Source organism: Anomaloglossus baeobatrachus, chromosome 2 (assembly GCF_048569485.1).
Source record: "Anomaloglossus baeobatrachus isolate aAnoBae1 chromosome 2, aAnoBae1.hap1, whole genome shotgun sequence".
Lineage (NCBI taxonomy): Eukaryota > Metazoa > Chordata > Amphibia > Anura > Aromobatidae > Anomaloglossus > Anomaloglossus baeobatrachus.
In genome coordinates, this window is record NC_134354.1 from 65,392,352 (window position 1) to 65,410,184 (window position 17,833).

At 44.8% G+C, this 17,833-nt stretch overlaps 1 protein-coding gene across 1 annotated transcript in view; it reads left to right on the forward strand.

The window, feature by feature from the left end:
• The first annotated feature begins 1,328 nt into the window (after positions 1-1,328).
• The window catches only part of SAMSN1 (SAM domain, SH3 domain and nuclear localization signals 1), a 215,160-nt gene continuing 198,655 nt past the window's right edge, over positions 1,329-17,833 (forward strand). The window contains exons 1-2 of the mRNA XM_075335073.1: positions 1,329-1,424; positions 6,775-6,906. Of these exons, the coding sequence (XP_075191188.1) occupies positions 1,401-1,424; positions 6,775-6,906 (156 nt within the window). The 5' untranslated portion in view covers positions 1,329-1,400. The remainder of the gene's footprint in view (positions 1,425-6,774; positions 6,907-17,833) is intronic.

Sequence of the window (17,833 nt, forward strand, 5' to 3'; positions counted from 1 at the left end):
TGTCCAGCTGTGCCGCAATTAAACACATCTTGCAGTCATTGGTATTGTCCTTAACAAGGTCACAGTTCTACTGAGCAAACAGAAATAATATCTGCTCACAATTTCCATCTGGGTTTAAAACCCAGCGTTGCGGAGATGCTGTAGCTGAATTTACAGTGCAGCCTCCTGAGTCACGGCTTATGGAATTAAACACTCAAACAGGGGCTAATGCCAAAAGCACATTCAGGATTGCAAGGCGGTGGTGAGTATTACCGGCTGATCACTGAATTGGATGGTGGATGAAATTAATCATGACATTTCTAATGAGCATTAATATTCATTAACACCATGTTTATTTTATTCCCTTTTTTAAGAAAAAATAATAATTTGGGCATTAATGCTAATATAAAACTAATACAAACAAAAAAAAAATCATCTGTATCAATACTATATACTTGTCTATCATACAAATATTTAATAAGTAGCGATAAATAATTGCTCTATAAGCCTAAAAAAGTATGCAGATTCAGCAGAGCTGCTTTTATATTTTTCCTTTAATACAATATTGTGGCTTAATTTGAAGTCCCATGTAAATCACAGACAGAGTATAGTGGCATCACAAAGTGATCGGCCAAACTCAGCTCTGCTGTGTTGGTAATAATTAGGATCTAGGGTTAACATGCGATAAAATAAACAATCCAATTATAGAAAAATTAAAATTTTCAGGTTTTTTATATTTCTGTAATTTTTCTTTTTATTTCTCCAATTGCAGACAAATTAAATTTTTCATTTTTTTATATTTTTTTGTGATTTTTTTTTTTTTTTCTTTTTTATTTCTCCAATTGTAGACAAATTTAATTTTTTCAAATTTTTTTTTTTACATTTTTTATGATTTTGACTAAATGAAATGTTACTTTGGAATCATTTAGCAATATAATTGCCAGATTTACCTTTTTAGATTTCTCTATTTACTTTATGTGAAGAATGTTTTCAAAATTTCTGTAAATATTTTGAAAATTTTTTAAATTGCTACTTAATTATGTGGCTAATAATATTACATTTGCTCCGATCAGCGTTGTCAGAACCTCCGACAAACCGGATGCCCGGAAAAAAAAATCCAATTCATTATTTTGATTTCCGCGTCTGGTGACCTGACGATAACATTATTTGTAAGCACTTTCCATCTCTTTTCTAGCGATTATTGTCTTGTTGGGAGCGCTGTCTCTTTTATTTGCAGAATGGCAGCCTGTCTCATTTAATAATGGGCTCTGAGTCCCATGGATTACTGCAGGGATTTTATCTTGCTGTAATCTCTAGGAAGAAATATACAAACAGCTGGGAGGACACGACTGATCAGCATTCTTCCATTGGAACACTGAGGAATACAACTTTTCAGGACCGAACTTAACCCATAAACCAGAATGAATCTCTTCTGTTTCTCGCTGGTAAGTGTCACATTCGCTTTAAGCTTGTGGAACCTGTGATATCCGTTTCCCTCCAAGATGTATAGTGGGAGTAAGAAATAGTGCCACAATAATCATCCTTTCTAAACATTATGCACCCTACATATGATACGAGTATATAAAGTATGTATGAACAACCCAATATTTTTCTTTCAATATTGTTTGTAGAACTATATTTAAAACTGTTTGTCATGATTTCGCTATGTATTGTCGCAACCAGTAATTATGTTATAGTAAATGATCACAAACTTAATAGATGTTGTTTAAAGAACTGATAAATTATTATTATTATTTTATTTATATATATATATATATATATAAATAAAATAATAATAATTTACATACAATAATATACATACGTATATATATATATATATATATATATATATACATAATATATTTATATTATATTATATATTATATGATAAATGCACAGAAGTATATGCACAAGTAATGGGACTACTCTATAGAAAGGGTCAATAGTGGGACAGATAAGCCGGTTGTATAGAACTAGCTCCATATCCACAAATGTAGATATTATTATATTCTATCAATGTGCTTGAGATATAGATATATATATATATATATATATATATATATACACACACACACAATATATATTTGGGATTACTGTATACAATGTATCACAAAGGAGGACATGATTTAATCTTCCAGCTATATGTAACAGATCCTATATATATAATACAGACACGTGGAGGAATCAGAAACATGTCTAACTTATGTGGTCTCATGTCTTTCCTATAATGACAATATGGGCAAATTTTGAGATACACAATTGTTTTGCTTTTCAGATAAAACTTCTGTGTAATCACATTATTTAATCAATATATAATTCTTGTCTCTGAAGTCTGGGTGACCAGTATATTTAGATGCACACAGAATCCCTGGTTTATGACCATAAAGTAGCTTTAAAGCACACCAATCACCAGGATTTTCCTATATAACCTAAAGCCAGTGCTATACTGGCACTATCAGGCTGATTCTATACATACCTTTAGTTGTCAGCTAGGATGTATAGGTTTTGAAACACAAGCAAGTAAAGCTTGTAAAATGAGCAGCTTTTTGATTGACAGCAGCTGCTGATCAGCTGATAGCTGGGGTGGGTATTCATAGTTATCCCCTTCCCCTGTTATTTATGCTAAATCAATTATGGAAGCGTTTTACTTTGTAACTAGAAGGACCTGTGCTGATGTCATACCCATGTGACCAGAAGGGGCGGGGCCTCAGCCAACAGAGCTGATACCAGGAAGCAACATTATGTTTCTGTTGGCTGAAAAGACCCAAAAATTGTTCATGTGCAGGGGCCTCTTTTGTCTGTGTCTGCCAGTGCTAGACCTGGTTTACTTACTATGCAAATTCTTGACAAAATGGCTGTAAAACCCTTTGTGAAAGTTTGTAATGACTAAATAAACATTTTGTGAACCCGGTTTTAATAATAACAGGATATTATATATTAGATTTTTACAGTAAGTCTCATCAGGTTTTAGCGATCTACTAACTAATGTGTTGTTAAATCTGGGGAGAGATCCACATTAATCACCAATCATTAAGGTTTAGTATTCGAGAATAAAGTTGCCATGCTCATAAGGAGTGTAGATAGTCTGAGAACCCTCGACACTGGACAAAGGACACTTTGTAATTCGAAATAAGGTAATTTTTATTATTCCGGCTTCTTGTCCAGTGCTATAATTTTTTGACATCCACATTAAAATGAAGTTCACATTTCCTGTAACCATCCGTTAGAATGAATCCTTCTTAGATCTTTTTGGAAATTGATTTCTGCCGGATCCTTTTTTTTAACATGGGAGTCTATGGACAACGGATCCGATAATGGATTGCTATTTATATTCCATTTGTAATGGATACGGTAAGAAAACAACGGATCCTTTACACATGCGAGAAAAATGAATCGCTAAATAGCAATCCGTTAATGGATCCGTTGTCCATAAACTCCACATGTTAAAAACGGATCCAGCTGACATGCGTTATTTAACAAAGGACAAAAGTTGTGCTTGCACAACTTTTTTGCTAACGGATCTACAACAGATCCATGATAACGGATGACTACAGGACATGTGAACTTAGCCTTATATCATACACATTTCCACCCAAACCTTAAAGGAATTCTCCAGGAAAATAGACCCTTTTGTTTTTGCTTTACAGTTTTTTCTCAGTCTTGTGTTAAGTAGGCATCCAGTTAAAGCAATACTATTTAACTTGAGTGGTTCATCCAATGATGTGGTGATGTGCTAAAGTGGCATCAACTGCTGTCAATTGGGGAGTTGGACAATGACGGCTCATTTTTCCTTTAGAGATGCTTTATAAAAATACTGAGAGATAAGGCCCCTTGTACATCACACTAAGGAGAGAAGCCCTTCTTTATATCTGACACAAGCCCTACTTAAAGCGTACCAACTACCAAGATTTTTCTATATAATCTAAAGCCAGTGCTATACTGGCGCTATCATGCTGATTCTATGTATACAGTACCTTTAGTTGTGAGAGCGGATGTATAGTTTCTGAAATACAGGCAAGTAAAGTTTGTGAAATGCACTCTTATTTGATTGATAGCTGCTACAGAATATCTAATAGGTGGGTCGGGTTTTGCTACTTATTCCAGCCACTGTCTGCCGCCTGTCCTTCCTCCCCATGTCTCTGTTATTACAGGGGGAGGAAGGAGGGAGGAAAGACAGAGGGGAGGAAGGACAGGCAGGCAGACAGGAGCAGGAATAATTAGCAAAACCCTATCTACCTATTAGATATTCTGCAGCACCTGTCAATCAAGTAACAGTGCATTTCACAAACTTTACTTGCCTATATTTCAGAAAGTATACACCCGATCTCACAACTAAAGGTGTGTATAGAATCAGTATAATAGCACCAGTATAGCACTGGCTTTAGTTTATATAGGAAAATCCTGGTGGTTGGTCCTCTTTAAATTCAGAGCAGGGGCTATAATGCCTGTTAGTGTATGACAAAATGAAAGGTTTATAGTCTCATACTGCACCACAGATCTATAGTGTGACCTCTCCATGCACAACCTATTTTACAGTGCCTTGCGAAAGTATTCGGCCCTCTTGAATTTGAACCAATGCTACCTTATGGTAGCAGGCACACACACGTAAAACCACACGGAATGTGTGTCCGTGTCGTTTGTACGTGTGTGCGTTTTCGAACACGCTCGATATGTCCACGTTTTCTCCGGCATCACGGGTGTCACATGGCCCGCACCCGTACCACTCGGATGTAGTGTGGATGCGGTCCTGTGTGACATGCGCCGGAGAAAACTCACGTGTCAGAGAAAAAAAAAATCTTTACTCACCTTCTCCAGCCCTCCTGTCTCTGCCACTGCTGTCACTTTCTGCCGACCGCCGCTCATTATGCACATTTAATATTCACTTCACGGCAGCCGGCAGTAGCAGCAGCGGGGATTCGGCAGGGCTGGAGACCGAAGATCAGCACCCTGGACAGCAGCAAGGACCACGTGAGCATGCAAATTACCGGTTCTCCGTCTGTTATCGCGGATAGCACACGAACACACGTGGCCTGCACGTACCGGAGACACGTACTTTCCAAACGCAACACGCAGGGAAAACACGTGTCTCGCGGCACGTGCGTGATTTTCATGGATGTGTGTTGGAGGCCTTACATACAGGTGTCTTATATTTATCATCATCAGTCATTTAGGACAACATTGGATCATTCAGAGATCCTCAATGAACTTCTGGAGTGAGTTTTCTGCACTGAAAGTAAAGGGGCCAAATAATATTGCACCCCCTAATTTTCAGTTTATTATTTTTTACAAAAGTTTAAAATAAGGAATAAATTTCGTTCAACTTCACAATTGTGTCCCACTTGTTGATTCTTCACCATAACATTAAATTTTTAATCTTTATGTTTGATGCCTGAAATGTGGGAAAAGGTTGAAAAACTCAAGGGGGCCGAATACTTTCGCAAGGCACTTTATTCACCGGTATATTTTTCTTAGGGTTATTGTATATTGGATACATAGGGAATTCATATGTCATCATACCCAGAGCTTTTCTATGTTCATGAGCTCTAAGATATGTCTGCGTAAAATTCTTTACAACTTTTAAGAAAAAGAAGGATGTGTCACTTTAAAAATGTTATCCAGACATAAATGTAACCCCTCGCTTCACAATGCAAGTGCATCAATAATCAATAACATATTTGTGTTAATTACAGTAAGTGAATTAATTGTACAGATCACAAAAATGCATAATTTTTACTATTTACATGTTAAAAAAATGACCTAGTGAAAAGTTAAAGGAGTTGTCCTCCTGTACCAGTGTCCTTCCAGAGGTGTCCATACTTGCGGTTCCGGAGCACACGTGGGGTTGGGATGTTACCCGAGCCCCACATCCATTCAGCGCTGGCTTCCATCTACCCACCTTCAAACCAAACAAACAATCAACAGGACGTGAGCGCGTTTGGTCTGATGGCGAGGCGACGGAAGCTGGCGCTGATTGGCTGCGGGACTCACATGGGGTTGGGACGTCACGAGAGGCCATTCATTCAGCGCCGGCCTCCGTCTCCCCACCTTCAAACCAAACAAATAATCAACAGGACGTGAGCGCGTTTAGTTTGAAGGTGAGGCGATTAAAGCCGGCGCTGATTGACTGTGGGGCTCACATGGGGTTGGGACGTCACGGGAGACCATCCATTTAGTGCTGGCTTCCATCTTCCCACCAAACAAGGAATCAACAGAAATTGAGCGCGTTTGGTCTGAAGGTGGGAAGATGGTGGGAAGATAGGAAGCCGAAAGTCGGCGCTGATTGGCTGCGGGGCTCATATGATGTCACAATCCTACGTGAGCTCCGGCACCGTAAGCCGCGTGATCACTGGTATGGGAGGAGAGTATAGGCTTTATTATTTTACCTGGGGGAAGCGTGGAATAAGAAGGGCTTGTCCTAGTAGTGGACAACCCCTATAAGTTTACTCACAAAACATTGCCCCACCCGAGTTCAATACGTAGAGCAATGTGCATGTCTATCTAACGAGTGATGAAGGACACACATGCTCAGTGATTCTTCCCACAGTCCACTTTCTAGATAATCATCTTCTTTTCACTGGAGAGCAGCTAAATGAAAAAGCTTTCTGTTGTGCTTGTGTTTATGGATTTATATTTTGAGATGCCAGAGGGGGAAGAAGACTAATTCCATCCTACAACACAAACAGTAACAGTACCAAGGTAGAAATATGGAAGCAAAAAACCATTTGTTAACAGCTTTCCTGGTTGAAAATTATTCATGGGAGAACACCTTTAACATTTATAAATTAATCTTTGCAGGAGGGTTCCATGGACAGCCTGTATGAGCCGGTAGAGAATATTCAAGAAACAACCAGGAACCATGATGTCAGGGCAAGCACGCCACCTTGCACATTCACAAAGATTGTACCACATGACAGATCATACTCCATGGTGAGCTGTATGTATTTACATAACTAAATGTCATTGTCAAATGTCACACTCGCCAACTCTCCGGGAACATCCAAGAGGCTCCTGAAAAAGGTAGAGACTTCCTGGGCTTCTGTGACCAATGGCAAATATCCTGAATGCCACCTGAATCTCTCAGAAAACAGAATTTAAAGAAACGTTCCTGTCTTGCCTGACACTAGTATACTCCATTGTGAGACAGAGATCCAGCATCCAATTACTCTTTGGAGGGCGGCAAACAGGGCATAGAGGGGGCAGGGAACAGTCATGAAGAGGGACCTTAAAAGGGGGTCATGGGTGAGTAAAAGTTGTCAGTTCTGCACTCATATAATATATGCCAAGGCAATCAATGCATTTCGTAGCTCTGTTAGGTAATGATGTGTTTGATGCTGCAGACTATCGTTATATCTAAATCTGTGGCTTCCATTGTCAAAATTGTAATGTTTATGGGAAGCGCAATAATGCAGAAGGGAACTCAGAGAAGGGAACACATCCTCATCTTGTAAGCAAGCATCCAACAAAGCTCTTTGCAAATTGATTCAGTACATATGACTCATGCCGTCATGAGTGTGTTGCGTCCGCAGGTTACATCTTGTATTGGAATGGATTTATTTTCATTTGATGTTGAAAGGGTTAAGGACTCTTTCCCTGCTGGCTGAGATTACTCTTAGCGTTAAGCACAGCTGTAGTATTTTAGTATTTTGTCATCATGGCCTTTTTATATTTATACCCACTTCTGGCTTTACTCCATGCCGGTGATATACTTTTATACTGACTACTTTTAAGGAGCCTGTCTCTGGAGTAGCTGTTGTGTTATTTCAGTTGCAGCTGTTTACTGCTGAAGAAAGTAAGGAGTGCTGTTTGTTGTGTCTTTCTCCACCCATTTGTCTTACCTTCCTTGTGTTGTTTTATTGTAGTAGTGAGATCAGTGTTCCGCTAACTTACTCACTAGCCATAGGAGGTTCAGAGTCAGTGAGGGCCTAGGCATGTGACGGCGTATGAGGGGAAGGGCTCTTCTTGGGACGTTAGGGAGCTTAGGGATCAGTTTTTTCCCTTTTCCCTATCGCCAAAGCCTTCCTTGACATCTTCCCTGATTTTCCCTCTGTGTTGCTGGGCTGTTCCTATTCCCGGTGTGACATCTAAAGAGGCTGATGTACTTATATTGTACAGCCATTTTCAAATGGTTGTAGTATTTTGACAGCCAAACTAAATCTGTTAGACGGCGTTTGGCTCAAAACACGCCAAGTGTCATGGTGGTATCTGGTGCTGTTCAGACCACAGACTCTGACACTCCACACTGTAGTTTCTCTGGGACTTCTGAGTTCCACAGGCATTCTCGAGTGTCGACCAGGTGTGTGTTCATTAGTGGTTGGGATGGCAGGGGTTAATCTCTCCTAGAATCCTAGCCTGCTGCTTACCTCTAGGATCACATGTTATAAGAAACCTATCACAGCTTCTCCTCACCTTTTTAAGTGTAAACTGACTTCCTGTGCCAATTATAGCTTTAAGCGATGCCAGTCCTTGTGCTGTTATGATCCAGTTGCTGGTGAATTACTGAGTGCTGTTTGATGTGTTGTGGGAATTCTCTTGTTGTCTGTTTCTGTTTTGCCCTGCTCTTTATTTCCTCCTGATCCCGAATTGTCTAATGCTTCTGTGTGTGATTGCTGTGAGTTAGAGTTTTGATTTCCTTGTTTGTCTATTTGTGTGGCTTTAACTACTCCAGTCCTGGTCCTCACCTGGGGTGGGGAGAGGGGATATTAGAGTAGGTCTGGCCAGCAGGAGGGCTAGGTTGGTGATCCAAACCTCTTCACCATCACAAGTACCTCTGGGATAAAGAACAGCTAGGGCCCCCTAGCCTGAAGACCAGTCTAGGAGCCCCGGACCCTGGTAATCCCCTTATACTTCATGATAAAATCCTTGAGTTCAATTAACGTATGAGCCAAAGTGTGAGAGACGTCATGTGTCTTAGTGAATTCAGCTTACTCACCTGGACTGACAGCTAGAGATTGTACCGAGCAGCGTGACATTTCAGCAGCAGCAGGGAGGAAGACACTGAGGAGCAGTCAATCAGGCTAGGTTGGCAGAGATTGTCTTTATAGATTCACAAAGGATTATGAAAACACTTTGATATGAATTTTTAAGGAACCTCACCAGGTCTAAGGGGTACTTCTCACATAGCGAGATCGTTAGCGAGATCGCTGCTGAGTCACAGGTTTTGTGACGTACCAGTGACCTCATCAGTGATCTCGCTGTGTCTGACATTAAGCAGCGACCTGGAACCTGCTGTGAAATCGCTGATCGTTACACACTGTTCTGGTTCATTGTTTGCTTGTTGGTCTCGCGCTGTGCAGTACACATTGTCGTGTTTGACAGCGGGAGACAAACGAGCACCAACTCTGTATAAGCAGTGTACGCTGGTAACCAGGGTAAATATCGGGTAACCAAGCAAAGTGCTTTGCTTAGTAACCAGATGTGTACCCTGGCTACGTGTGCAGGGAGCCAGAGCTAAGCGGTGTACGCTGGTAACCAGGGTAAATATTGGGTAACCAAGCAAAGCGTTTTGCTTAGTTACCCGATATTTACCCTGGTTACCAAACGCAGTATCGTCACAGGAGTTGCTGGTCGCTGGTGAGATCTGCCTGATTGACAGCTCACCAGTGACCAATGTGCGACGCACCAGTGATCCTGACCAGGTACGTCGTTTAGTGAGACGGTACCCTAAGAAATTAATTTATAATATATGCAGTTTGTATTGAGAAATCTGGTGACAGATCTACTTTAAACTATGATTAGTTTGATATACATGAAGTTAATTGGCTGTAAGACTGGTTATTGAGATTGTGCCGTGACTTCCTGCTGTGCTCGAGGCAGAGAGAGCTGCTACACTTAAAGAGGTGGTCCTTGATTTTTTATTTATTTTTTTACTGCCTAACCCCCCTAAGATTTAGAAAAACATTTACTTGAATGCAAAATGACAACACAATATAATACACAATGCTAAAAAGAAAATGATCTGTCCCCTGGATATTCCATTCCCGAGATTTTTTTTCTAGAACCATTTTTTGTGTTGATGCTTTCCTATCCTCGTTTCCAGACTAGAGTATTTTTTTTTTTACTGTAGTATTGTCTGGAAAGCAGATTAAAGTTGTTCAGTGGATGTAGACATCATATGTATAATCTGTAAATACCTTACACTACATAATCATGGAGGAAAGACTTCCGTCTGTGATCATTACAGTTGCAATCTGGAAGAACAACCACGAAATATAAACAGTCTTAAAAATGATACAAACTCTTGAAGCTCGGAACTAATGAACAAACTCTCCAGTAATTACACCCAGGCATTGGATAGGGGCAATTAGTTTTTACTGAGCTCGGTTTTCATTTTTTTTTTTCGGCAGGATTTTTAATGAGCCATAGTGATGAGCGAGCATGCTTGTCACTACTCGGTACTCGCACGAGTATCACTGTACTCGGGCTGCTCGGCGGGGACCGAGTAATCTCGCGATACTCGTGCTTTACTCGTGGTCTTCATTTCTGCATGTTGGCGCTCTTTTGAGAGCCAGCCCTCATGCAGGGATTGGCTGGCAGACCACTGCAATGCCACAGCCCTGTTAGTTGTGGAATTGCAGTGATTGGCCGGCCTGCACAGCGTCACCGAGCCTTTATATAGGCCGGCGCGCTGTGCTCTGCTCACAGCTATTCTGACAGTGAGTGTAGGGAGAGTGTCGCTGATTCAGGGAAAGCTTTGCGGCCCTTTATAGTTAGTTCCGGAGCAGGGCTGCAAACAGTGTGACCAGAAGTCCTTCTCAGGACTATTCTAGTTGTATACAGGCAGGCAGGGTATAGCCAGGTCGGAGTACAGTAGCAGAGTCCTTCTCAGGACTATTGTTGCTATATACAGGCAGGGTATAGCCAGGTCGGAATACAGGCTAGTGACCAGAAGAGTCCTTGTCAGGACTATTGTAGCAGTATACAGGCAGGCAGGCAGGGTATATATAGCCATTCCTAGTGGTGACCGTATACCAGCCTTCATCATATCTGGGGCTGGTGTACACAGTGTAAAACAGTCCAGATAGTGTCAGACTTCTCAGTAATTGTCGCTCCTAAAAACCAGTTATGTTCTTATTGCGTCCGTGCTTGCATTTAAAAACAGCACGTGTGTGGCAGTCGGTGGCAGGGTACAGGTGCGCGTTTTGCACAAACTATTATATAACGCACAAGTCTAGTGTATAATACACGTCAGTCAGCAGTGTCTGATAGTGTCAGACTTCTCAGTAATTGTCGCTCCTAAAAACCAGTTATGTTCTTATTGCGTCCGTGCTTGCATTTAAAAACAGCACGTGTGTGGCAGTCGGTGGCAGGGTACAGGTGCGCGTTTTGCACAAACTATTATATAACGCACAAGTCTAGTGTATAATACACGTCAGTCAGCAGTGTCTGATAGTGTCAGACTTCTCAGTAATTGTCGCTCCTAAAAACCAGTTATGTTCTTATTGCGTCCGTGCTTGCATTTAAAAACAGCACGTGTGTGGCAGTCGGTGGCAGGGTACAGGTGCGCGTTTTGCACAAACTATTATATAACGCACAAGTCTAGTGTATAATACACGTCAGTCAGCAGTGTCTGATAGTGTCAGACTTCTCAGTAATTGTCGCTCCTAAAAACCAGTTATGTTCTTATTGCGTCCGTGCTTGCATTTAAAAACAGCACGTGTGTGGCAGTCGGTGGCAGGGTACAGGTGCGCGTTTTGCACAAACTATTATATAACGCACAAGTCTAGTGTATAATACACGTCAGTCAGCAGTGTCTGATAGTGTCAGACTTCTCAGTAATTGTCGCTCCTAAAAACCAGTTATGTTCTTATTGCGTCCGTGCTTGCATTTAAAAACAGCACGTGTGTGGCAGTCGGTGGCAGGGTACAGGTGCGCGTTTTGCACAAACTATTATATAACGCACAAGTCTAGTGTATAATACACGTCAGTCAGCAGTGTCTGATAGTGTCAGACTTCTCAGTAATTGTCGCTCCTAAAAACCAGTTAGGTTCTTATTGCGTCCGTGCTTGCATTTAAAAACAGCACGTGTGTGGCAGTCGGTGGCAGGGTACAGGTGCGCGTTTTGCACAAACTATTATATAACGCACAAGTCTAGTGTATAATACACGTCAGTCAGCAGTGTCTGATAGTGTCAGACTTCTCAGTAATTGTCGCTCCTAAAAACCAGTTAGGTTCTTATTGCGTCCGTGCTTGCATTTAAAAACAGCACGTGTGTGGCAGTCGGTGGCAGGGTACAGGTGCGCGTTTTGCACAAACTATTATATAACGCACAAGTCTAGTGTATAATACACGTCAGTCAGCAGTGTCTGATAGTGTCAGACTTCTCAGTAATTGTCGCTCCTAAAAACCAGTTAGGTTCTTATTGCGTCCGTGCTTGCATTTAAAAACAGCACGTGTGTGGCAGTCGGTGGCAGCGTCAGGCTCCACGTTGTCCCTGGATAGAGACGTGCATGAGGGCCTCAAAACATTGTTCCCATTGCAAAGGAGTGGGTCTCCTGTCGTTGTAATGTCCATTCTGCAAAGAATGGGCGAAAAAATTTACCACTGGGGGTATACCTGAAACAAAGGCCTAAGTATTGCAATTTGTAACGGTCATCATCATGGTGGCGCATGAGGAGAAGGAGGAGCAGTCCAGCGATTAGCCAAACTCCAGAAGTGTGTACCCATGGGTGAGTGGAGGTACATGGCAAACTTTAAATTCCGCTCTCATTTGCTGGTGGTGTGGTGAAGTCTGGCCCAATCCAACCCTTGTTCATCTTGATCAGAGTCAGCTTGTCAGCATTTTCAGTTGACAGGCGGGTGCGTTTATCTGTAATGATTCCACCTGCGGCACTAAAAACACGCTCTGACAAAACGCTAGCAGCAGGGCAGGCCAGGCCTTCCAAGGCGTAGAGAGCCAATTCATGCCACGTGTCCAGCTTGGATACCCAATAATTGTAAGGCACAGAGGAATGTCGGAGTACAGTTGTTCGATCTGCAAGGTACTCCTTCAGCATCTGGGCAAACTTAGGATTTCTTGTGGCACTACCCCGCACCTCAGGGGCTGTGGTACGTGAGGGGCTGAGAAAACTGTCACACATCTTAAAGACTGTTCCCCTACCTCTGGCGGATTGGACTTGTGCCTCTCTCGGCTGTACGCCTCGGTTGTCCACTGATTCATGACCTATGCCGCTAGCGTTTTGTGAGGGGAATGCTTTGCCTACTTCCGTGACTATGGCCTTCTGGAACTGCTGCATTTTGCCTGACCTCTCCGCCTCGGGAATAAGAGACATAAAGTTCTCCTTTTAGCGTGGGTCTAACAGTGTTACCAACCAGTAATGATTGTCGGCCAAGATGTTCTTAACGCGAGGGTCACGAGACAGGCAGCTTACCATAAAGTCAGCCATGTGTGCCAGACTCTTAACAGCCATCACTTCAGTATCCTGACCGACACGATGACTGAACATGCTGTCCTCCTCCTCCTCATCATCTACCCTGTCCTCTGGCCAGCCACGCTGAACCGAGGATATGACTGCATGTCATATCCTCAATTTGGCCAGAGAGTTGCTCCATGTCTTCATCCTCCTCCTCGTCATAGTCCTCCACTGCACGTTGTGATGAGACGAGGCTGGGCTGTGTGTTATCATCACCCACACCCACTACTGTTTCTTGCTGAAACTCATCGCGCTCCGCCTGCAATGCATCATGTTTGTTTTCTGAGCAGAGACCATTTTAGAAGGCAGAGAAGCGGTATGGTGACGCTAATAATGTCGTCATCGCCGCTCACCATCTTGTTGTAGTCCTCAAAGTTTTGGCGGATGGTGCATAGGTCGGACATCCATCTCCACTCCTCAGGTGTTATGTGTGGAGTTTGACCCATTTCCCGACGGCTTAGGTGATGCAGGTACTCAACAACTGCCCTCTTCTGCTCACATATCCTGACCAACATGTGCAGAGTTGAATTCCAACGCGTGGGGACATCACACACCAGTCTGTGTGCCGGAAGATGCAAACGGCGTCTTAAGGCGGCAAGGCCGGCTGAAGCAGTAGGTGACTTTCGAAAATGTGCAGACAGGCGGCGAACTTTTACCAGCAGATCAGACAGCTCTGACTATGACTTTAGAAACCGCTGAACCTCGAGGTTGAGCACATGGGCCAAGCATGGAACATGTGTCAGCTGGCCTCGCCTCAAAGCCGCCACCAGGTTCCGGCCATTGTCACACACCACCTTTCCTGGCTTTAGGTTCAGAGTTGTGAGCCAGTGATCTGCCTGCTGTTTCAGAGCTGTCCACACCTCTTCTGCATTGTGGGGTTTGTCACCTATGCAGATTAGCTTCAGCACTGCCTGTTGCCGCTTCGCCGAGGCAGTGCTGCAGTGCTTCTGTGTCGCCCTGGACAAGCCAGGGGCCACAGAGCACAACACTTAAACACCCCACACTCCCTGCAGGCATATCATAGTCAAAACACAAAATCCTTGTTGCCTTCCCCAGGGGCTGTTGTCCACACCAGGGTGTGGAGCCAGGCGGTTGGTCTCCACCCACCGAGGAGGAGGGAAAACACAGGCAGTGAGAGTTAAGCTAAGGAAGTGGAAGGAGGAAAGTAGTAGAGAGGAGAAAAGTGACAGCAAAGAGCCTGAAGTTGGTCCGGGTGTGTGGCCTGGACAGGACAGCAAGGTTGGCAGGATGTGCTGACCGTCTGCAGTGGAGGCCGATTGGAGTCTGCCGTAAGGACCGTGGACGGGTGGTGACCCGGCCGTACCGGACCGGTATACAAAGCGAAGCCAGCACCATTGGCAGAGGACTTTCGGATCCCGGCAAGGCTTGGTGTCGCCGTGAATTTGCCAAATCCGTTATTGAAGGGGACCTCAGGGTTTCCAAACAGCCAAGTCCAGATAGAAGGCAACCGTACAACCGTGAAGGGGAGACACAGCCACCGGCAAGGGCAACCGTCTCCCAGGGCCAGCGCCTGTGGGCAAAAGGGGCTCCTCCGGCCCATATCCAGGTCAGGGAGCGGGTTACCGTTGGGAAACCATCACTACCAACACTTAACTTCGGTGCAGGGAGAGACAGTCATCACTAACCTGCAGGGAGGAACAACCGCAGCCGTCCGAGTGACCTGTCCATCCAGCCACTTGTTTTACCCTGAACTGTGTCATCATCATTGGGCTGAGTGAGTACCTCCGTGCCGTGCGGCACAGCGCTGCCCCTGCGACCATGCACTTCATCAGGCCCCGCAACCCGCCTGTCATCCATCTCTACCCCATCACCAGGCCCCGGGACAACCAACCCCCCTACCCACGTAGGGGAGAAATAACAACAAAGCTGCTCCCTGTCACAGGCTCCCGGGATCCCCGTCCAGAGCAGCGGTGGTGTCCACACAATCACCACAACCGTGGGTGGCGTCACGGACAATATCCCCAAAACCCAAACCACCCCTTTTCACTCACGGGCGAGTAGCGCCGCTCGAGTCCCCGGGATCCGGCCATCGCTCGAGCCAACGAGCAGCAGCAGCCGTAGAGCTGCGTCAGCCGGACCCGAGCAGTGGGAGAGCGCACCGTCCCCTCCTCCGCCAGCGACACTTACAGCTTGGGACTGGTGTGGAGGGTAAAGTGGATCAGGATGCGCAGGAGGAGGAGGAGGCTGAGGAGCATGACATTCCGGAGCTGTAGAGTGTGTGTGAAACCCTGACTGAGGTAGGGCCTGCAAAACTTGGTGTGTGAAGGACGTATTCCGTCCCTCGCTCAGACTGGGTCCCAGCTTGCACAATATTAACCCAGTGTGACGTCAACGAGATGTAGCGGCCTTGCCCACATGCACTTGTCCACGTGTCTGTGGTTAGGTGGACTTTGGCTGAAACAGCGTTGTTCCGGGCACGTGTGATGTTTTGTGACACGTGGTTAGTTATGCAATGCGGGGACGGCACACAGGGAGAAATAGTGGCGGCTGTGGACCGAGTAACGTGGGACAGCTGCCACCATCAGTTCGCGGAATGCTTCTGTCTCAACCAGCCTAAAAGGCAACATTTCCAGCGCAAGCAGTCGCGAAATGTTAGCATTTAGAACTGTGGCATGTGGGGTGTTGGCAGTGTATTTGCGCCTGCGCTCAAAGGTTTCCTGAATGGATAACTGAACGTTGCGCTGGGACAAGGACGTGCTTGATGATGGTGTTCTTTCTGCGTAGGCAACTGCAGGTGCAGGAGTGGAGGAGGCTTGTTCGCAGGCAGCATGGACAGGGGATTGGCTCGCATGCACAACCAGCGAAGACGTAGCAGTGACATCAGCAAGCACTGCTCCTCGACTCTGTTGTACTTCCCACAAAGTCGGGTGCTTGGCTGACATGTGCCTGATCATGCTGGTGGTGGTCAGGCTGCTAGTTTTGGTACCCCTGGTGATGCTGGCATGGCAGGTGTTGCAAATGGCCTTTTTAGAATCATCTGGAGCCAACTTAAAAAACTGCCAGTGTCAGAGTTCCTGGTTTTCCAGTTTTCTTTTGAAAGAGCTTGCCCTTTGTTAACATGGAGTTTTCTGTTATGTTGCCCTACTTCCTGTCCATCTGTTTAAAAGCCGCCCCTAAAGCTTAGTCCAGTGCCTGAGTATACTGCTTCCTGTGTGCTCCTGCCCTGCTGCTTTTGGTTCCTGATTGTTATTCGGATCCTCTTGGAAAACAACCGACACCGACTCTGGACTTCATCTGGTATCATCTAGCTGTACCTGGACTCCGTTTGCCGTCTTTGGTCGGAACTTCTGCCCGGTTCCTTCCGTTTAATACCACTCTGGACTCACATCACGTACAGACATTTTTCGACTTACCTATTGCCCTTTTGTGTCCCGGCTGCTGCGCATTTAGGGCTTCTGGGGTGATTGCCAGACAGTCCCTGTATAGGGGTTTGCTGTTGGTGGTCTCCCTGGGGGAGTCCGGTGCGCGGTACCGGGAATTCCCTTTCGCTCAGTCCCTGGAAGGTATTTCCTGTATTTATGTTCTACTGTGTTTTTGTTCCGTTTATGTACATATTTGCTGGTTGCATATTATAAATGTCTTGCACCAAGAACTCGTCTCTGGTTGTCATTGCCCTAACGCAATCGAAATCCTCAATACATACAATAGTATTACAGCCAGACTCGGGAAGACCTAACATTTGTACAGGCACCTTGTGTCGTGTTGTTCCGGGGAACAGTTGACTGACGTCTGCCTGGGGCCACCACTCTGCTTCTTACTGCCTGTTGTGATGCTACGCCTCCCTCCCCCTGTGCACTGCTGTCCTCGCTCTGCATATCCTCCTGCCAGGTTGGGTCAGTTACTGGATCATCCACCACGTCGTCTTCCTCTTCCGCACCCTGCTCCTCCTCCTGACTTCCTGACAATTGTGTCTCATCATCGGCCACCCCTTGTTGAGACACGTTGCCAACTTCGTGAGAACGTGGCTGCTCAAATATTTGTGCATCTGTACATACAATCTCGTCATGGCCCACTTCAACAGGAGCTGGCGAGAGGCCAGAATTTGTGAATGGAAACGTGAACGAACAGCTATTCCGAGTGTCCAAGTGTGGGATCAGTAATGTCCGTGGACGTGTACTCGGCCTGGTGGTAGGAAGGAGGATCAGGTTCTGAAATGTGCGGTGCAGTATCACGGCTACTGACACTTGACCGTGTGGAAGACAGAGTGTTTGTGGTGGTGCCAATCTGACTGGAAGCATTATCCGCTATCCAACTAACAACCTGTTGACACTGGTCTTGGTTCAAGAGGGGTGTACTGCTGCGGTCCCCAAGAATTTGGGACAGGACGTGCGAGCGACTAGATGTGGCCCTTTGTTGTGGCGAAATTAGAGCTTGCACACAACCTCGGTGTCTGCCTGCACCACCATCACGTCCACTTCCTTGTT